The sequence below is a fragment of the Oncorhynchus tshawytscha genome, linkage group LG27 (genome assembly GCF_018296145.1).
Source record: "Oncorhynchus tshawytscha isolate Ot180627B linkage group LG27, Otsh_v2.0, whole genome shotgun sequence".
Taxonomy (NCBI): domain Eukaryota; kingdom Metazoa; phylum Chordata; class Actinopteri; order Salmoniformes; family Salmonidae; genus Oncorhynchus; species Oncorhynchus tshawytscha.
In genome coordinates, this window is record NC_056455.1 from 1,106,936 (window position 1) to 1,130,041 (window position 23,106).

General features: G+C 44.4%; 1 protein-coding gene across 3 annotated transcripts in view; it reads right to left on the reverse strand.

Moving 5' to 3' along the window:
* Positions 1-35: 35 nt before the first annotated feature.
* LOC112259494 (cytohesin-3-like) overlaps positions 36-23,106 on the reverse strand; it is a 46,723-nt gene continuing 23,652 nt past the window's right edge. For all 3 annotated transcript variants that reach the window (XM_042307490.1, XM_042307491.1, XM_042307492.1), the window contains exons 6-13: positions 21,154-21,234; positions 20,871-20,983; positions 11,772-11,920; positions 11,578-11,689; positions 5,096-5,172; positions 4,494-4,565; positions 4,115-4,269; positions 36-834 (exon numbers count right to left, since the gene is read on the reverse strand). In XM_042307490.1, the coding sequence (XP_042163424.1) occupies positions 762-834; positions 4,115-4,269; positions 4,494-4,565; positions 5,096-5,172; positions 11,578-11,689; positions 11,772-11,920; positions 20,871-20,983; positions 21,154-21,234 (832 nt within the window). In that variant the 3' untranslated portion in view covers positions 36-761. The remainder of the gene's footprint in view (positions 835-4,114; positions 4,270-4,493; positions 4,566-5,095; positions 5,173-11,577; positions 11,690-11,771; positions 11,921-20,870; positions 20,984-21,153; positions 21,235-23,106) is intronic.

A 23,106-nucleotide genomic window follows, 5' to 3' on the forward strand; every position in this document is an offset into this window, starting at 1 on the left:
AACATGTATAGATATATACACACACACAATGTAAAGATGAAAAAAAAAGATTTTTAGCGGTGGACTTTGAATCAATACATAAACTAGCTTTAGATAACTGTCCCACAAACATGACAATGTATTATAGCTCTAAGACAAAATGGCATCCTTCTCCAAGTCACATCTCCTTCACCATAGAGATATTTCTCTGGCATGGACATCTCATTGTTAAACAGAAATTGAAAAAAATAAAAACCCCATCCCTATTGTATTAGTGTCAATTGTTTCAGGGGTGGAAAATCAGACCAGCTGATTCATAAATTTAGGGTCTTCTGACATTGAAATCATACTCAACTCACCCACTAGAGGGCAACAATATCCATGCTTATATGGCTGACGAAAGCTCAGTCTGTGTGGGGACATTGGGTAAGCACAGACCATTCAGTTTCTCATTGTGTCCTCAATACTGTACATTCACACTTCATAGAATTTACAGTTGTGTGAATTGTATTCACACATACATCTGAAAAGAAACTGATGACCAAAATATCAAGTGCCCTTCCCCATTTTGTCCTTTATCCATGCTGATGAAGTGGAGAGGTGTAGCATCCAAAGTCAATTCCCCACGACATCTGGATCCCCTTACCCTGGTCTCTGCTGTGGCCGCGCAGCCATGTATCCTGTCCCTGGGCTGAGTGAAAGAGACACCCTGGTCGCCTGGACAGACTGGGGTCTATGCTGGTGTCACTGATGATGGGGAGGGTGTGGCCAGGCGCTCCTCCTCACTTCTTATTGGCTATTCTCCGCTTCCTGGTTGCCAGCATGTCATAGAAAGGATCCCTGCTGATGCTTGCTCTGCAGAAAGAAGAGATTGGTTATGAAAAATAGACAATGGTTGTGTATTACAGTAGCCTATGTACGTCTTCATGAGCAGGCGGGGGAATAGTTTCCCCAGCTTTACCCTTCATGAGCAGGCAGGGGAATAGTTTCCCCAGCTTTACCCTTCATGAGCAGGCAGGGGAATAGTTTCCCCAGCTTTACTACATTCAGTATCAGCACAGTACACATTTTAACCTACATTGTCAAAGAAAAACATTGCATTGCAGCATTCTGCTCTGACAGAGGACCTCAAAAGAGCTGTAACACAATGAAGTGGTTTATTATTTGTATTTATTATGGATCCCCATTAGTTCCTGCCAAGGCAGCAGCTACTCCTGGGGTTTATTATGGATCCCCATTAGTTCCTGCCAAGGCAGCAGCTACTCCTGGGGTTTATTATGGATCCCCATTAGTTCCTGCCAAGGCAGCAGCTACTCCTGGTGTTTATTATGGATCCCCATTAGTTCCTGCCAAGGCAGCAGCTACTCCTGGGGTTTATTATGGATCCCCATTAGTTCCTGCCAAGGCAGCAGCTACTCCTGGGGTTTATTATGGATCCCCATTAGTTCCTGCCAAGGCAGCAGCTACTCCTGGGGTTTATTATGGATCCCCATTAGTTCCTGCCAAGGCAGCAGCTACTCCTGGGGTCTATTATGGATCCCCATTAGTTCCTGCCAAGGCAGCAGCTACTCCTCCTGGGGTTTATTATGGATCCCAATTAGTTCCTGCCAAGGCAGCAGCTACTCCTCCTGGGGTTTATTATGGATCCCCATTAGTTCCTGCCAAGACAGCAGCTACTATTCTTGGAGTCCATCAAAATGAAAGCAGTTATACATTCACAACACACTAAGTGTGTGCCCTCAGGCCCCTACTCTACTACCACATATCTACAAAATCCATGGGTACGTGTGTAGTGCGTATGTTATCGTGTGATGGTATGCATGTGTTGCTTCACAGTTCCCGCTGTTCCAAAAGGTGTATTTTTAGCTGTTAAATTTTTAAATCTAATTTTACTGCTTGCATGAGTTACTTGATGTGGAATAGAGTTCCATGTAGTCATGGCTCTATGTAGTACTCTGCACCTCCCAAATTCGGTTCTGGACTTGGGGACTGTGAAGAGACCTCTGGTGGCATGTCTTGTGGGGTATGCATGGGTGTCCGAGCTGTGTGCCAGTAGTTCAAACAGACACCTCGGTGCATTCAACATGACAATACCTCTCCTAAATACAAGTTAAGTCAATCTCTCCTCCACTTTGAGCCAAGAGAGATTGACATGCATATTATTAATGTTAGCTCTCTGTGTACATCAAAGCGCCAGCTGTGCTGCCCCGTTCTGAGCCAATTGACATTTTCCCAAGTCTCTCTTTGTGGCACCTGACCACAAGACTGAACAGTTGTCACAAAACCACAGCCTGAAGGACCTGCCTTGTTGATAGTACTGTTAAGAAGGTAGAGTAGTGCTTTATTATGGACAGACTGCTCCCTATCTTAGCTACTGTTGTAGAAATATGTTTTGACTATGACAGTTTACCATCCAGGGTTACTCCAAGCAGTTTAGTCACCTCAACTTGCTCAATCACCACATTATTCATTACAATATTTAGTCGAGGTTTAGGGTTAGTGAATGATTTGTCACAAATATAAAGCTTTTAGTTTTTGAAATTAGTAGGAGTAACTTATTCTTTGTCACCCATTCTGAAACTAACTGCAGCTCTTTGTTAAGTGTTGCAGTGATTTCAGTCGCTGTAGTAGCTGACGTATAGTGTTGAGTCATCCACATACATAGACACACTCAAAGCCAGTGGCATGTTATTAGTAAAAATTGAAAAAAGTTGACAGGGCAACAGGTGTGTTCTTTGGTACATTAGTGCAGACTGTCTAGACTATAATACCCATATTTTCCCTTGGAGACTGCAGAGGGGAAAACCCATAGAGGTCCAAGCCTTGCATCCAATGGGACTGTAGTAGGGCTAAGTAATTCACTGCTTTCCTGGCAGTAGGAACACAGGACATGCTGGGATGGTCGTTCGGTGTGTGTATCATGCTGACCACAGGGGAGACTGAAGCGGACTCAGAGTACAGAGAGGGGGTGTGTGTGTGTGTGTGTGTGTGTGTGTGTATGTATGTATGTATGTATGTATGCATGCATGCATGCATGCATGTATGCATGCATGCATGCATGCATGCATGCATGCATGCATGCATGCATGTATGCATGCATGCATGCATGCATGCATGCATGCATGTATGTATGTATGTATGCATGCATGCATGTATGGTAAAGCAACCCAGGTCTGGCCTCTTCTGCACAGTCTGACAGCTACAACACAATGCAGAGGCCTATAAAGCTGACCTACGGCTGAGATTTCATATAGGGCTGGTATGGACTAGGATTGGCACTGGTTTCCCAATTCTCCCACTGTAAACTCATTTTCCAACACCCCATCTAAAGTTATGATAATTGCAGAACTAAAGTTGACATAATCATCATGTTCCCCTGTGTATTGCATCCACTTCATCCAAACAAGCTTGGCAGTAAGGTTGTGGCACGAGCAGAAAAATCTATTCTGTTGGTTCTAATGGAAACCCAGAGTTCAATCCTAATGGTGTTTCTATATCTTCATGCCTGATGAGAGCATCATATAATATGATTTCACAGCAGATATTGATCGTTGGAAAGCACTGCTGAGAGGAGCAATGATCAATCACCCTCTGGGTCCAATTTAACAGAGCACTTTCATCATTCCTTCTCTCCTTAACTAAACAGCAGTGGTGCCTGATAAATAGTGTGGATTTTGCGAAAAACACGAAGAGGAACAAATTGAGACTGAATGCTAGAAAGAGAGAGTGTAGCATGTGTGTTCTAGCGCTCCTGCCTACAGGACACTCTACAGGGCTTTATCAAACAGAAACCCATTTAACCTCCAGAGAGCTCAGATCAACTCTGAGCCTAGTCTTGTCTACCGCACACTGAGAAAGTGAGCCTCTCAGCCATATGGGTTAGTCTGTCACACAGTTACATCAAAGAGTTCACACATGGTCATGGTGCTTTGTGTGAAGACCAACCCATCTTCAAAGAAGTGTCAGTGGATACATACATACTGGTTTAATCCTAGCTTTGCCATTGAGTCGTTGAGATTCACTGGTGTCTCCTAGCAGATGACTATGGGCTTTGGACCCTGGTGAGTAATATCTGTTGTGTTTACATGGGGGTAAAACTCCCAAAACCTTAGGTGGGTTATAGACAAAAACATACTTGATGGATTTGATCCACTCCTCCTTCTCCTCTGTGGTGGGCGCTGATATCCTGTACACTGTGTGGTTGCCCTCGACGACCCGGCCGTCCGCCTCAGTCTTACACGCCTTGATCAACGAACCCTTGTGGTTCGGGTTGTAGAGCTCGAAACAGTTCTGATTGGACGACAGCGTCCAAAAGAGAGAGAGAGTGAGATGAGAGTACAGAACTAGTTATAGTGAAGACAAATAATTAGTCCCGCTGAAGAGGGACAGTTAGTCCCGTTGAAGAGTGTTACAGTGAAGAGGGACAGTTAGTCCCGGTGAAGAGGGACTAGAAGTGTTCAGTGCTTTATTAGTCCTTTCTTAGAAAGTGTTTCAGTATATTTTGAGGAACTTACAGGTTTCCTGGGCTCATCCACTTCTCTTATACTGAGGTTCTCCAAAGGAATGATCCCACGAGGTTCCTTGTCCTGCAGACGTGAAGAACACATTCATTTATTTAATATGTAGCCACACAGCATATACTTACAGGCCAATTGTTTTGTGCTGCTGGTTCAATAACAAAAAAATTGTAATGTGTGTTTTATTCACATAAGTGTGTATAAATCAGCAATATTCTGACAATATTCTATTGTACGAGGAAGTTACTTAAGGGAGAAGTAACCCAATCCTACAGTGGGTTTCTATTGTGTCTGGGGGCTGAGGAGACTTTGTGGAACAGAACAGCCCGGTCTTTCTCTTAATAAGAGAACACAGCAGGGAGGGGACGTCCAGGGACTGGGCTCAATCCTGGTAGTGGGCTCTAAGCTGTGATGTGTTGGGGCTGTACTCTCATCAGTGTGTATAGGATGATGAGGGGGTCTGGGCGATGCCAGATGTGCAGCAGACCTCCCAGATGGTTCCATGCATCGTGTTAATTGCTGGACCATGGTGCATTTAGGTCAAAGGGCCAGGCTGCATCTGCAACAGAAGTCTCATTGATAAAACTACACTAACTTACCGTTGTGTATTCAAAGTAGTACAGGCAGTTGTCAGTCAGAATGAACCACCGTCTCTTCCAGGTCTTCACTCTTCCACCTGTAGAGAAATATACCAGACATGTTGAGTAACAAGAGTTACATCCTCAAAGAGAGACATGTTGTGTAACAAACCACAGACAGAAGAGCCAATTGCCATGCAGAGATGCAGTGCTGTCGGCTACACAGCCAATGAGGTGATACATTTCTATCTGCAATACTAACCGTAATGTATAGAGTTGACCTGATTCTCTATATTCTACATGACAATGATATCTGTTCTAGGCAATCTATTTCTCCCTCCTGAATAGACCCTAGCATGGCATGTGTTACTCTTGGGCCTATACAATATTATGGGAAAGGCTTTAGATGGAGGCTGCTTATTGTCAACCTTTCAGCAACCAGCAAAGCCTTTCTCATAGACTTTCTCAGACTCATTTCAGTGCAAACTGCAACAGCAATTATGAACATTTCCTTTGAGACTCAATGTTGAGACAGACAGACTAGCCTATAGTCCAGCCCTCAGACCTTAGGGTACTCTTCCTATCTGATTGGCAGTCTGTCCATTAGGCTGATTTAATCAGGGGCCCAATATCCCCCCTCCCGCCCCTCAGCCTCCCTAGAGATCCCAAAGCAGTGCAGGTATTGCTTGTGAAAACAGTCAAAATGTGGGTTCAATTTGGGGAGAAATCCCAGAAATGAGGCCGGAGCTGGGGAGCGTGGTTCATTGGTCAGGGGTAGCAATGCATTCAGACTGGCATCACTGTATACCCAGCCCACTGCATAATAAAGACATTTGCCTCTTAAGTGATACATCTTCATTTTATTTCATTATTTTGCAGATATAAAGTGAAAAGAGAGGGACAATTACTCATTCTGCATTTCTGTAACAATACACTAAGCGAGTTTACTGCAATGAGTTTACTTGTTTAAATTCCTGTTCAAGTACAAACAATCAATACAAAATGGGGATGTGGACCCACTTCATGGAAGCATTCATCATAGTCTGAACTCAGTTCTTTTCACTTGGCCAAATCCCTCTCTGTACCGGGAAGCCAGTCTGTCTGACCAACCAGGGAGTGTGAGGAACAGATTGAGTAACAAGATACAATTCTCAGACGCTGCATTTTTTTCAGGAAGAATATCTCCTCACGATATGGAGTTAGCATTAACTCTTCTCTCCTTGAGTCAAGCCTTTGTCCACAGATAAATGCAGATAATTCTCTACAGTTGTCCAGATTAAGGATTATGAGTTTGTTAATTAAACCAAAATGATGCAAGCAGTCAATAATCCATGTAATTGTAAGTAATATTATTATGATTACTATTGTATTACTATACTTTAGGGGGTAGATCAGGGCCAAGAAACACGAGCAGTGGAAATTAGACCGGTGGGAACCTGTCCTTTGGTCTGATGAGTCCAAATTTGAGATTTTTTTGGACCGCTGTGTCTTTGAAATGCAGAGTAGGTGAACGGATGATCTCCACATGTATGGTTCCAACTGTGAAGTATGGAGGTGGTGGTGTGATAGTGCTTTGCTGGTGACACGGTCTGTGATTTATTTAGAATTCAAGGCACACTTAACCAGCATGACTACCACAGCATTCTGCAGAGATACACCATCCCTTCTGGTTTGCGCTTAGTGGGACCATCATTTATTTTTCAACAGGCCAATGACCCCAAAAACACCTCCAGGCTGTGTAAGGGCTATTTGACCAAGAGGGAGAGTGATGGAGTGCTGTATCAGATGACCTGGCCTCCACAATCACCTGACATCATCCTAAACCATCTCAAATTGGGTTGAATTGGACTGCAGACTGAAGGAAAAGCAAGCAACAACTGCTCAGCATGTGGGAACTCCTTCAAAACTGTTGGAAAGGCATTCCTCATGAAGCTGGTCGATAGAATGCCAAGAGTGTGCAAAGCTGTCAAGGCAAAGGGTGGCTACTTCGAAAAACAAATCTAAATATATTTTAGATTGAACAATTATTTAATTATTTAGAACAATTATGATTCCATGTGTTATTTCATTGTTTTGACGTCTAAACTATTATTCTACAATGTAGAAAATAGTAAAAAAAAAAAAAAAAAATTGAATGAGTAGCTGTCCAAACTTTTGACTGGTACTGTATATACAGTGCCTTTGGTAAGTATTCAGACCCCTTGACTTTTTCCACATTTTATGTTACAGCCTTATCCTAATTAGATTAAGGTTTTAAAAAATCTCAGCAATCTACACATAATACCTCATAATGACAAAGCGAAAACAGGTTAAGAAAATGTGCTAATTTATTTACATAAGTATTTCAGACCCTTCCCTATGAGACTCGAAATTGAGCTCAGGTGCATCCTGTTTCCCTTGATTATCCTTGAGATGTTTCTACAACTTGATTGGAGTCCACCTATGGTAAATTCAATTGATTGGACATGATTTGGAAAGGCAAACACCTGTCTATATAAGGTGCCACAGTTGCCAGTGCATGTCAGAGCAAAAACCAAGTCATGAGGTCGAAGGAATTGTCTGTGGAGTTCCGAGACGGGATTGTGTTGAGGCACAGATCTGGGGAAGGATACCAAAACATTTCTGCAGCATTAAAGGTCCCCAAGAACACAGTGGCCTCGTCATTCTTAAATGCAAGAAGTTTGGAACCATCAAGACTCTTCCTAGAGCTGGCAGCCCATCCAAACTGAGCAATCGGGGAGAAGAGCCTTGGTCAGGGAGGTGAAGAACCCGATGGTCACTCTGACAGAGCTCCAGAGTTCCTCTGTGGAGATGGGAGAACCTTCCAGAAGGACAACCATCTCTGCAGCACTCCGCCAATCAGGCCTTTATGATAGAGTGGCCAGACGGAAGACACTCCTCAGGAAAAGGCACATGACAGCCAGCTTGGAGTTTGCCAAAAGGCACCTAAAGACTCTCAGGCCATGAGAAACAAGAATCTCTGGTCTGATGAAACCAAGATTGAACCTTTTGGCCTGAATGCCAAGCGTCACTTATATAGGAAACCTGGCACCATCCATACAGTGAAGCATGGTGGTGGCAGCATCATGCTGTGGGGATGTTTTTCAGCAGCAGGGACTGGGAGATAGGACAGGATTGAGGGAAAGATGAACAAGCAAAAGTAGAGAAAGATCCTTGATGAAAACCTGAGTGCTCAGGGCCTCAGACTGGGGTGAAGGTTCAGCTTCCACCAACAGGACAACAACCCTAAGCACACAGCCAAGACAATGCAGGAGTGCCTTCAGGACAAGTCTCAATGTCCTTGAATGGCCCAGCCAGAGCCCGGACTTAAACCTGATCGAACATCTCTGGAGAGACCTGAAAATAGCTGTGCAGCGACGCTCCCCATCCAACCTGACAGAACTGCAGAGAAGAATGGGAGAAATTCCCCAAATACAGGTGTGTCAAGCTTGTAGTGTCATACCCAAGAAGACTTGAGGCTGTAATTGCTGCCAGAGGTACTTCAACAAAGTACTGAGTAAAGGGTCTGAATAATTATGTAAATGTAATATCAGTTTACACATTTATGAATGAGCACAAATTTCTAAAACAACCTGGTTTTGCTTTGTCATTATTAATGAGCGAAAAAAAAAAATCAATTTTAGAATAATAATAATAACTTAACAAAAATGTGAAAAAATTCAAGGGGTCTGAACACTTTCCAAAGGCACTGTAACTACCTGACAGGCTGCAGTAATGACCCATGTAACTACCTGACAGGCTGCAGTAATGACCCATGTAACTACCGGACAGGCTGCAGTAATGACCCATGTAACTACCTGACAGGCTGCAGTAATGACCCATGTAACTACCTGACAGGCTGCAGTAATGACCCATGTAACTACCTGACAGGCTGCAGTAATGACCCTTTTAACTACCTGACAGGCTGCAGTAATGACTCATGTAACTACCTGACAGGCTGCAGTAATGACCCATGTAACTACCTGCAGTAATGACCCATTTAACTACCTGCAGTAATGACCCATTTAACTACCTGCAGTAATGACCCATTTAACTACCTGACAGGCTGCAGTAATGACCCATGTAACTACCTGACAGGCTGCAGTAATGACCCATTTAACTACCTGCAGTAATGACCCATTTAACTACCTGACAGGCTGCTTTAATGACCCATTTAACTACCTGACAGGCTGCAGTAATGACCCATTTAACTACCTGACAGGCTGCAGTAATGACCCATTTAACTACCTGACAGGCTGCAGTAATGACCCATGTAACTACCTGACAGGCTGCAGTAATGACCCATTTAACTACCTGCAGTAATGACCCATTTAACTACCTGCAGTAATGACCCATTTAACTACCTGCAATAATGACCCATTTAACTACCTGACAGGCTGCAGTAATGACCCATTTAACTACCTGCAGTAATGACCCATGTAACTACCTGACAGGCTGCAGTAATGACCCATTTAACTACCTGCAGTAATGACCCATGTAACTACCTGACAGGCTGCAGTAATGACCCATTTAACTACCTGACAGGCTGCAGTAATGACCCATTTAACTACCTGACAGGCTGCAGTAATGACCCATGTAACTACCTGACAGGCTGCAGTAATGACCCATTTAACTACCTGACAGGCTGCAGTAATGACCCATTTAACTACATCATAAAATCCAAGGTGGCTAACAGGCAGCTCCTTCTAAAAGGATGCTAAAATGAGCATACAGATGTAATGCATACAACTTTGAGTGGAAAACAAACTCAAATTATCTGGCAAGCGCAGCCGGTGGGATGGAAAGAGGGGGATCCCAATGGATAGATAGGTTTCATCCCAAATGGCACTCTGTTCTCTACAATATAGTGCACTATTTTCACCAGTAGTGCACTATATAGGAGGCCATTTGAGACACACCCAGATAGGAGGAAGTAGGAAGCAGCAGTATGTGTTTGAGGCCTGGAGGGCAGCAGCAGCAGTATGTGTTTGAGGCCTGGAGGGCAGCAGTATGTGTTTGAGGCCTGGAGGGCAACAGTATGTGTTTGAGGCCTGGAGGGCAGCAGCAGCAGTATATGTGTTTGAGGCCTGGAGGGCAGCAGCAGCAGTATGTGTTTGAGGCCTGGAGGGCAGCAGCAGCAGTATGTGTTTGAGGCCTGGAGGGCAGCAGCAGCAGTATGTGTTTGATGCCTGGAGGGCAGCAGCAGCAGTATGTGTTTGATGCCTGGAGGGCAGCAGCAGCAGCAGTATGTGTTTGAGGCCTGGAGAGCAGCAGCAGCAGTATATATGTGTTTCAGGCCTGTAGGGCAGCAGCAGAAGCATATGTGTTTCAGGCCTGTAGGGCAGCAGCAGAAGCATGTGTGTTTCAGCCCTGTAGGGCAGCAGCAGAAGCATATGTGTTTCAGGCCTGTAGGGCCTGGAGGGCAGCAGCAGTGGATATGTTTCAGGCCTGGAGGGCAGCAGCAGCAGGATATGTTTCAGGCCTGGAGGGCAGCAGCAGCAGGATATGTTTCAGGCCTGGAGGGCAGCAGCAGCAGGATATGTTTCAGGCCTGGAGGCCTGGAGGGCAGCAGCAGCAGGATATGTTTCAGGCCTGGGGCAGCAGCAGGGGCCTGGAGGGCAGCAGGGAGGATATGTTTCAGGCCTGTAGGGCAGCAGCAGCAGGCCTGTAGGGCAGCAGCAGCAGGATATGTTTCAGGCCTGTAGGGCAGCAGCAGCAGGATATGTTTCAGGCCTGGAGGGCAGCAGCAGGAGGAACTCAAAACACCACAAGATCAGCACATACTGTAGCATACAGAACACATTCTCCAAGTGCAAACCCATGACCAAAATTAAATAGATGCACCCCTTCCTTGGGCCTTATTTAAGCTAGATGCTATAATAACTAGGGCCCTGAGATTTTCCTGGTCAGGTCACATGGGCTGGAAAAACAAACAGACTAACCAGCTAGCAGCTAATACATCTGTTGACTAAGAAGATTAACCGCTTGGTCTACATGTTAGCATGGGTTCTCAGGATGAGGGAGGGAAGGTTGGGAGAAGAAGTTGTCCCTAACCACGGATCTAGGATCAGTTTACGTCCACCCTCAATCCTAACCTTAACCAATATATTTGACCTTGTATCAGTAGTTAGGGGCAACTTCTACTGGGATCGAGGAGAGGTACCTACCTCCTAGTGCAGAGTAAGAAGAAACAGCCAGTCACAGAACAGAAAGGTGACAAGTTAAAGAGGGTGAGTGAAAACAAGAGGGCACATTTAACAGTAAGGGCATAAACCAAGGACAGAGAGAGAAGCAGCTGAATCACACAGACCATGCTTGGAGTGAGAGAGAAAAGACAGGTTGAGACAGTAGTGCAGAAATAATGAGTTTTTCACATTGCTAACATTAGATCATATCCTGAGATCATAGCCATCTGCACAAAAATGTAGTGAAAAAGGATAGGATATAGAATACTTGGAGTTATGTTGGTGAACCAAGATGTGGATTCTTTGGTCGTCACTCACCTAATTTCAGTAGCCACCCCTCTCTGTCAGGGTTGAAGAATGTATGTGTCAGATCGTTGCCATCGTCCTCTGGGATTTTGAAGGGCTCATTTTTTATGCTGTCAAATAAATTCTGTCAAATAGAATACAAAAAGGTTGAGTAATGGAAAAAACATTTGCTCTACACACGCACGCAAACACACGCACACTCTCACCCTGAGTAGTTCCTCTGGCAGGTCTCCTCCCTCATTGATACCTCTGTTCATGGAGATGAATCTCTCTACAGGGGGCTTGTCTCTGACATTGGGGTTGTGCAGGCTGGTGTTCAACATAATGATGGCAAATGACAGCACATAACAGGTGTCTACAGGAGGGAGAGAAGTAATGAATATTTAGTACTGATACACACCTCAGACATCTCTCTGCCTTTCACTGAGGTTAACCAAGGACGCCAGACACTAGTCAATTCATGAGTTTTGGGAAGAATTGTGTGATTAATATCAATATCTGAATATTGATCTAATAACAATAAACAACTTTTCTTCTCCTCTGCCCCCCTGCATACATGACACTACTACTAGTAGAGACTCACTACAGTAGATCAACCTGGTGACCCAGCAGGGAGTAGTCTACTGTTACTACTAGTAGAGACTCACTACAGTAGATCAACCTGGTGACCCAGCAGGGAGTAGTCTACTGTTACTACTAGTAGAGACTCGATATCTTTAAGTAATATATCCCCATAGAGTCAATTGACACACCGTAAAAAAAATAAGAATAATCCCCATGAAAATCTGTAAATTTTAGCTCAAGATTTTTTCTCTAAGACCCCCACAAGTGTCACAGGACTCGTCTGAAGGTAACCGGTACTGGTTTTAAAAAAAGTATGAAGGTAGATTTTACCCCAGTTAAGGTTTAAATATGTATAAAAATAAATAGATATTTCATGAGCTTTCTTGTCTCCTAGATTTAGGACAAACACTTGAAAAACATTTTTCTTATTATTTTTTGACTGTTTTGCTACTTGAATGTGTTATTCAATGTGTTTCTATGGGCTATAGTAGTAAAGGCCAAAATCGGTGTACTATGAGTTCTGGTACTGTTGTTCTGCTCTGTACATGACAGACTGTCTGTTCAGAGATGTGTCCATTGTGAACAGAGTACAGATAAACGGCACAGTCCAGCCCCTCTCTGAATGAACCCATGACTAGCATAGAAAATTAACTATAAAACTATTTACTACCTATTGTGGAAATATCCTTTCTCTGGCTCTTTATCATAAATAATTCCAGATTGTTTGGGGATAAGAAGTTGTGTGTCGAAATCCTGCACGGTGCCTACACCGTGAGCTGACACTTTAAGAGCGCACCAGCTGTCAGGAAGCAGGATGTAGATATGGCTCTTCTGTCCCTTTGTCAGAGGTCAGGCAGCAGTTCATGTGTGTGCCACTCATTACAGAAGCCTTGGTCATTTTCTATGTGCTTAGATTATAAAAGTTATAAATTAGCCTGTTTTTTCGTTCTACTCCCAATGTGTTTGGAACAGGTTGGGGCCGTTCAAACTTTGGCTCTTATGATTTACTAGAAACATTGTGGAGGACCGAGCACGCCCCCATTCTCATCGACGGGGCTGTAGTGGAGCAGGTTGAGAGCTTCAAGTTCCTTGGTGTCCACATCAACAACAAACTAGAATGGTCCAAACACACCAAGACAGTCGTGAAGAGGGGACGACAAAGCCTCTTCCCCCTCAGGAAACTAAAACGATTTGGCATGGGTCCTGAGATCATCAAAAGTTTCTACAGCTGCAACATCGAGAGCATCTTGACTGGTTGCATCACTGCCATCGCTCGGCCGCAAGGCACTACAGGCACTACAGTACGTCACTGGGGCTAAGCTGCCTGCCATCCAGGACCGCTACACCAGGCGGTGTCAGAGGAAGGCCATAAAATTTGTCAAAGACCCCAGCCACCCCAGTCAGACTGTTCTCTCTACTTCCGCATGGCAAGCGGTACCGGAGTGCCAAGTCTAGGACAAAAAGGCTTCTCAACAGCTTTTACCCCCAAGCCATAAGACTCCTGAACAGGTAATCAAATGGTTACCCGGACTATTTGTATTCTGATACTACCTCAGGCTGAGGAGCCCTACATTAACAAACCTGATACTACCTCAGGCTGAGGAGCCCTACATTAACAAACCTGATACTACCTCAGGCTGAGGAGCCCTACATTAACAAACCTGATACTACCTCAGGCTGAGGAGCCCTACATTAACAAACCTGATACTACCTCAGGCTGAGGAGCCCTACATTAACAAACCTGATACTACCTCAGGCTGAGGAGCCCTACATTAACAAACCTGATACTACCTCAGGCTGAGGAGCCCTACATTAACAAACCTGATACTACCTCAGGCTGAGGAGCCCTACATTAACAAACCTGATACTACCTCAGGCTGGGGAGCCCTACATTAACAAACCTGATACTACCTCAGGCTGGGGAGCCCTACATTAACAAACCTGATACTACCTCAGGCTGGGGAGCCCTACATTAACAAACCTGATACTACCTCAGGCTGGGGAGCCCTACATTAACAAACCTGATACTACCTCAGGCTGAGGAGCCCTACATTAACAAACCTGATACTACCTCAGGCTGAGGAGCCCTACATTAACAAACCTGATACTACCTCAGGCTGAGGAACCCTACATTAACAAACCTGATACTACCTCAGGCTGAGGAACCCTACATTAACAACATTTAAATGAGTCCAAGCCCAAATGATTGTGCCGTTATTCAATACATATGATATAGGCCACTGCACATTACGCACAACAGAAAAACAAAAACCCATAGATATAGCTAACTATATGCTCTGTTGCGTAAATAAATTAAACTACCTCCAGTTGGCTAATCTTTGAGTGTGAACTGTATTATATGGACTGGAATTACACACATAAATTCCAATCATGATAAAGCAGAAGAGAACGTGATTTTGGTGCAGCACATGCTGCCTACAAAGTTACAAGTATAGGCTAGCGGATTTGATTTCAATTTTGAAATATAATATAGTGCCCATTTGTATAATTAGTAGACTGATGCATATAAACTCAGCAAAAAAAAAGAAACTCCCCTTTTTTAGGACCCTGTCTTCCAAAGATAATCTAAATAACTTCACAGATCTTCATTGTTAAGGGTTTAAACACAGTTTCCTATGCCTGTTCAATGAACCATAAACAATTAATGAACATGCACCTGTGGAACGGTCTTTAAGACACTAACAGCTTACAGATGGTAGGCAATTAAAGTCACAGTAAGGGCAATAAAGAGGCCTTTCTACGGACTCTAGAAAACACCAAAAGATAGCTGCCCATGGTCCCTGCTCATCTGCGTGAACATGCTGCAAAGAGGCATGAAGACTGCAGCTGTGGCCAGGGAAATAAATTGCAATGTCCGTACTGTGAGACGCCCAAGACAGCGTTACAGGGTGACAGGACGGACAGCTGATCATCCTCGCAGTGGCAGACCACGTGTAACAACACCTGCACAGGATCGATACAGCCGAATATCACACCTGCGGGACAGGTACAGGATGGCAACAACAACTGCCAGAGTTCCACCAGGAACGCACAATCCCTCCATCAGTGCTCAGACTGTCTGGAAATAGGCTGAGAGAGGCTGGACTTACGGCTTGTAGGCTTGTTGTGAGGCATGTCCTCACCAGACATCACCGGCAACAAACCCACCATCGCTGGACCGTGGACAAGACTCTTCACTGACGAGTTGCGGTTTTGTCTCACCAGGAGTCGGATTTGCGTTTGTCAAAGGAATGAGAGTTACACCGAGGCCTGTACTCTGGAGCGGGATCGATTTGGAGGTGGAGGGTCCGTCATGGTCTGGTGCGGTGTGTCACAGCATCATCGGACTGAGCTTGTTGTCATTGCAGGCAATCTCAACGCTGTGCGTTACAGGGAAGACAACCTCCTCCCTCATGTGGTACCCTTCCTGCAGGCTCATCCTGACATGACACTCCAGCATGACAATGCCAGCAGCCATACTGCTCGTTCTGTGCGTGATTTCCTGCAAGACAGGAATGTCAGTGTTCTGCCATGATCAGCGAGGGCTAGGGCCATTTCCCCCCAGAAATGTCCGGGAACTTGCAGGTGCCTTGGTGGAAGACTGGGGTAACAACGCCACTATTCCACCACACAGGTGGATGTTCATTCATTGTTTATGGTTCATTGAACAAGCATGGGAAACAGTGTTCAAACCCTTTACAATGAAGATCTGTGAAGTTACTTGGATTTTTACTAATTATCTTTCAAAGACAGGGTCCTGAAAAAGGGACTTTTCTTTTTTTGCTGAGATTGTGAACCAGACTTGTGGAGGTCTACCATTTTTTTCTGAGGTCTTGGCTGATTTCTTTTGATTTTCCCATGATGTCAAGTAAAGAGGCACTGCGTTTGAAGGTAGGCCTTGAAATACATCCACAGGTACACCTCCAATTGACTCAAATAAGGTCAATTAGCCCATCAGAAGCTTCTAAAGCCATGACATGTTCTGGAATTTTCCAAGCTGTTTAAAGGCACAGTCAACTTAGTGCATCTAAACTTCTGACCCACTGGAATTGTGATACAGTGAATTATAAGTGAAATAATCTGTCTAAACAATTGTTGGAAAAAATTACTTGTGTCATGCACAAAGTAGATGTCCTAACAGACTTGCCAAAACATTTGTGGGGTGGTTGAAAAACAAGTTAATGACTGTAAACTTCCGACTTCAACTTTGTGTGTGTGTGTATATATCTGACACACACTTCATAATATTTCCAAATGTTATTAGCCTCTCTCTATTGTTGCTTCATTCCATCCAACAGTTAAATTAAATGTTTCGTTGTCCTTAACTTCCTCATTCTAAAATGTCATCCTTGAATAAAATAGAAATAGAATGAGATGCTTAAACTTCTCTTCAAAGATTGAATGGTTATTGGTCTGAATAAATAAATGCTATAAAACTACCACCATCGTCAGTTAGCTTCTTTTTCAAACTACCTGTGAGTTCCCCCTGACGAAGACCATGCAGCCGAAACGCGTCAGTTATTAATATTTGTTTACATTGAACATGCCATACAAATAAAGGGTTTTTAATTAATTATATGAAGAGTGCCTTGGTCCTCCTTTTTGATGACCCGTGCGTTATTGGCTGCTGCACTTAACAATCAGAAAAAAAGGAACTTGCGTCCCTCTTCCAAGTCTATTGGTATAAGAAATGCAAAAAAATAGAATGTCCAGCTAGCTATTCTAGTCTAAAGAGCGGCCAGCGGAGCACAGGTGCCTGTGTATTGCGCAAGAGACAGAGGTTAGAAACTTATATTTAGCTAATTAATGATGTGTTATGCATACAGTGGCTTGTGAAAGTAATCACCCCCTTGGCATTTTTCCTATTTTGTTGCCTTACAACCTGGAATTAAAATAGATTTTTGGGGGTTTGTATCATTTCATTTACACAACATGCCTACCACTTTGAAGATGCTAAATATTTATTGTGAAACAAACAAGACAAAAAAAAAACGGAAAACTTGAGCATGCGTAACTATTCACCCCCCCAAGTCAATACTTTGTAGAGCAACCTTTTGCAGCCATTACAGCTGCAAGTCTCTTGGGTTATTTCTCTATATGCTTGGCACATCTAGCCACTGGGATTTTTGCTCTTTCTTCAAGGCAAAACTGCTCCAGCGCCTTCAAGTTGGATGGGGTCCGCTGGTGTACAGCAATCTTTAAGTCAGAGCACAGAGTCTCAATTGGATTGAGGTCTGGGCTTTGACTAGGCCATTCCAAGACATTTCAATGTTATCCCTTAAACCACTCGAGTTTTGCATTAGCAGTATGCTTAGAGTCATTGTCCTGAAGGAAGGTGAACCTCTGTCCCAGTCTCAAATCTCTGGAAGACTGAAACAGGTTTCCCTCAAGAATTTCCCTGTATTTAGCACCATCCATCATTCTGACCAGTTTCCCCAGTCCCTGCCGATGAAAAACATCCTCACAGCATAATGCTGCCGCCAACATGCTTCACTGTGGGGATGGGTGTTCTCGGGGTGATGAGGTGTTGGGTTTACGCCAGACATAGCATTTTCCTTGATGGCCAAAAAGCTCAATTATAGTCTCCTCTGACCAGAGTACCTAATTCCATTTGTTTGGGGGAGTCTCCCACATGCCTTTTGGCAAACACCAAACGTGTTTGCTTATTTCTTTCTTTAAGCAATGGCTTTTTTGTAGCCACTCTTCTGTAAAGCCCAGGTCTGTGGAGTGTACGGCTTGAAGTGGTTCTATGGACAGATACTCCAATCTCCGCTGGGGAGCTTTGCAGCTCCTTCAGTCATCTTTGGTCTCTTTGTTGCCTCTGATTAATGCCCTCCTTGCCTGGTCTGTGTGTTCTGGTGGGCGGCCCTCTCTTGGCAGGTTTGTTGTGGTGCCATATTATTTCCATATTTTTTTAAATAATGTATTTAATGGTGCTCAGTGGGATGTTCAAAGTTTCTGATATTTTCTTTTTTATAACCCAACCCTGATCTGTACTTCTCCACAACTTTGTCCCTGACCTGTTTGGAGAGCTCCTTGGTCTTCATGGTGGTGCCCCTTGCTTAGTGGTGTTGCAGACTCTGGGGCCTTTCAGGACAGATGTGTATATATACACACTGAGATCATGTGACACTTACATAACGTCCACCTGTGTGCAATCTAACTAACTATGTGACATCTGAAGGTAATTGGTTGCACCAGATCTTATTTAGGGGCTTCATTGCAAAAAGGGGTGAAAACATACGCACGCACCACTTTTCATTTAAAAAAAAAATTTTTTTTTAAATAAGTTATTTTTCACTTCAACAATTTGGACTATTTTGTGGTGTCCATTACATGAAATCCAAATAAACATCCACTTAAATTACAGGTTGGAATGCAACAAAATAGAACAAATGGGGGATGAATACTTTTGCAAGGCACCGTAATAAGGCGAATACTGCATTGAATGTATTACCTGAAAGAGGTAGGCTAGGAAATCTAGAGTTGATGGTGAGAGAGAGACTGCTCACACATGCACCACTTTAAAGCAACGATATTCAAGCGATAGGTTGTTTTTTCAACTCTGCAGAGGCAATAAAAAAAGCCAGATGGAGATGGGTAAATTAGACACGCATTGGGTCTTTATATTACTGTAGCATAGGCTATGCTGCAACAAATATAGGCCTTCATGTCACAAGGAAAAAAGTGACCATGATGAGATGATAGCTCTACATGCATGGTGAACTGTGCTCCATACTGAGATGGGTCTGTCCCCACCCTGAGCATTGATTCATCATGCAGAGGCTGTAGAGAAGTCAGATTTAGACATTGCTTGGCTATAATTGAACGGTTCTAATTCAAGCCATACTGTTCATATAAATCATTTATTATAATTTACCGGTTTCTTGCAGGTATCCCAGGGAAAGGTAGTGGTTTTGGGCAGTAAATCTCAGTAACCAGGTTCCTGCTATTCAACACACACACCCACTCCCCCTCCACACACCCCCCTCCACACACACACACCCACTCCACACACACACACACACACACACACACACCCCCTCTGGGAATTAATAAAGATATTGCAAATCTAATAATGTTGATGACTAGGTTCTTTAAAATCTGTTGCCTCTAATTGCTGTAATCATTATTATTGGTTCCACATCCACATCGATGGAACAGTAGTGGAGAGGGTAGCAAGTTTTAAGTTCCTCGGCATACACATCACAGACAAACTGAATTGGTCCACTCACACAGACAGCATCGTGAGGAAGGCGCAGCAGCGCCTCTTCAACCTCAGGAGGCTGAAGAAATTCGGCTTGTCACCAAAAGCACTCACAAACTTCTACAGATGCACAATCGAGAGCATCCTGGCGGGCTGTATCACCGCCTGGTATGGCAACTGCACCGCCCTCAACCGTAAGGCTCTCCAGAGGGTAGTGAGGTCTGCACAACGCATCACCGGGGCAAACTACCTGCCCTCCAGGACACCTACACCACCCGATGCTACAGGAAGGCCATAAAGATCATCAAGGACATCAACCACCCGAGCCACTGCCTGTTCACCCCGCTGTCATCCAGAAGGCGAGGTCAGTACAGGTGCATCAAAGCTGGGACCGAGAGACTGAAAAACAGCTTCTATCTCAAGGCCATCAGACTGTTAAACAGCCACCACTAACATTGAGTGGCTACTGCCAACACACTGTCAATGACACTGACTCTACTCCAGCCACTTTAATCATGGGAATTGATGGGAAATGATGTAAATATATCACTAGCCACTTTAAACAATGCTACCTTATATAATGTTACTTACCCTACATTGTTCATCTCATATGCATACGTTGATACTGTACTCTATATCATCGACTGCATCCTTATGTAATACATGTATCACTAGCCACTTTAACTATGCCACTTGGTTTACATACTTATCTCATATGTATATACTGTACTTGATATCATCTACTGTATCTTGCCTATGCTGCTCTGTACCATCACTCATTCATATATCCTTATGTACATATTCTTTATCCCCTTACACTGTGTATAAGACAGTAGTTTTTTTTGGAATTGTTAGTTAGATTACTTGCTCGTTATTACTGCATTGTCGGAACTAGAAGCACAAGCATTTCGCTACACTCGCATTAACATCTGCTAACCATGTGTATGTGACAAATAAAATTTGATTTGATTTGATTTGATTTGATTTGGTTGGGTTACCAGTGCTGTGACTAGTGGTTATATAGTGCGTCTTATCCTTCCTCTCCACTGGCCAACAGACTACACTCTAGGCAGTCTTTTCTGCTGATGTGTGTTTGGTAGCAGTACTCTCTCCTACTCCTTTCATATCAGCAGTGTAAATACCTGCCTGGCGCCACAACAAGTCTTTCCCCCTCTCTAACAGCAGTAGTCTCATCCAACGCTGGTGTATTTCATACTTCTTTTTGCTTACATGGCCGCCTGGACGGATGTTCTGGTGGCTAAATACTTGTTGTTCAGTCCCCATGTGAACTTTTGACCCAGGACAGATGGCAATGGTCTCCAATCAATATCAGGAAGTATTCATTAGTGATAATTGAATAACAAGGCTGAGGGTGTCATAGACCCACAGCAGTCAAAACGCTGCTACATTAAAACACATATGAACTATCTGTAAGTCCCAAACGGCACCCTATTCCCTATATAGTATACGACTATGGGCCCTGGTCAAAAGTACCATTTAGGAGGTAGACAGTGTTGAATGCTGAGGATCAGACCTGTTGACTGGAACACCCCAGGGTTACAGCCGCAGTACCGCGAGGCAAACGCCTCCATCATCCGGTCAATTTTCTGAGCCTCACCAGGTAGACGAAAACTCCACAGGAACTGCCTGCAACAGACAGAGCAGAAACATTGACACTTAGCACCTCATTGAACACAATTTTCAATATCAGTATTGTGTGTGTACCATATAGAAGTATAAACATCTCCCATCAGTTCCTTATAAAGCCAGTTTTGTGCAGTTTGTTCCCTGTTAGATGAGAGAAACACATAGCTCACCTTAAGGCCTGGACGAGGTTGAGGTCAGCAAACTCATGAAGCTCTACGAACGCCTGTAGTACGTCGAGGTTAAACTCATCTCTGGGGACACAAGAACATGTAATCCCATCAGGAAATGCTTTTTCCTCAAGGGATTTTTCCAGAGCAAGGAATGGGAATATTATCAAGGGAATATAAAGTGTCCTGGAGAAGAGATGGAATAGTTGCACACACAGGTTGAGCCCAGAAGGGGAAAACAATATTTCCACTGTGAATGTTCTTTTGTCCAAGCAGATGCTTTTTCCTTTGAATTCCAGACATATGTCTGCCTTCATTGACATACAAAGCAGCGCTGCAAGAGTCTGGAAGCATTCTAATAGCTGGCCTCCTGAAATGGATCCCAACACCTCGAGGTTCTGGCCTCCTGAAATGGATCCCAACACCTCGAGGTGCTGGCCTCCTGAAATGGATCCCAACACCTCGAGGTGCTGGCCTCCTGAAATGGATCCCAACACCTCGAGGTGCTGGCCTCCTGAAATGGATCCCAACACCTCGAGGTGCTGGCCTCCTGAAATGGATCCCAACACCGAGGTGCTGGCCTCCTGAAATGGATCCCAACACCTCGAGGTGCTGGCCTCCTGAAATGGATCCCAACACCTCGAGGTGCTGGCATGGTCCAGGGTGCATTTGATTGATGAAAAACAAGACAGAATCCAGACACAGGAGCCTTCTGTGCGAAAGATTTGTTGCAGCTCCAAAGGGGAGTTTGAAAGAAAGTCAACATCACCTTTGAAACTATGTGGCCTGTGGTTCTCTGTTGTTTTGTAACATCCATTTGAATGTTTGAGCTTGAACACTCATTGTGTTATACTGCTCAAAAAAATAAAGGGAACACTTAAACAACACAATGTAACTCCAAGTCAATCACACTTCTGTGAAATCAAACTGTCCACTTAGGAAGCAACACTGATTGACAATACATTTCACATGCTGTTGTGCAAATGGAATAGACAACAGGTGGAAATTATAGGCAATTAGCAAGACACCCCCAATAAATGAGTGGTTCTGCAGGTGGCAACCACAGACCACTTCTCAGTTCCTATGCTTCCTGGCTGATGTTTTGGTCACTTTTGAATGCTGGCGGTGCTTTCACTCTAGTGGTAGCATGAGATGGAATCTACAACCCACACAAGTGGCTCAGGTAGTGCAGCTCATCCAGGATGGCACATCAATGCGAGCTGTGGCAAGAAGGTTTGCTGTGTCTGTCAGCGTAGTGTCCAGAGCATGGAGGCGCTACCAGGAGACAGGCCAGTACATCAGGAGACGTGGAATAGGCCGTAGGAGGGCAACAACCCAGCAGGAGGACCGCTACCTTCACCTTTGTGCAAGGAGGAGCAGGAGGAGCACTGCCAGAGCCCTGCAAAATGACCTCCAGCAGGCCACAAATGTGCATGTGTCTGCTCAAACGGTCAGAAACAGACTCCATGAGGGTGGTATGAGGGCCCGACATCCACAGGTGGGGGTTGTGCTTACAGCCCAACACCGTGCAGGACGTTTGGCATTTGCCAGAGAACACCAAGATTGGCAAATTCGCCACTGGCTCCCTGTGCTCTTCACAGATGAAAGCAGATTCACACTGAGCATGTGACAGACGTGAGAGTCTGGAGACGCCGTGGAGAACGTTCTGCTGCCTGCAACATCCTCCAGCATGACCGGTTTGGCGGTGGGTCAGTCATGGTGTGGGGTGACATTTCTTTGGGGGGCCGCACAGCCCTCCATGTGCTCGCCAGAGGTAGCATGACTGCCATTATGTACCGAGATGAGATCCTCAGACCCCTTGTGAGACCATATGCTGGTGCGATTGGCCCTGGGTTCCTCCTAATGCAAGACAATGCTAGACCTCATGTGGCTGGAGTGTGTCAGCAGTTCCTGCAAGAGGAAGGCATTGATGCTATGGACTGGCCCGCCCATTCC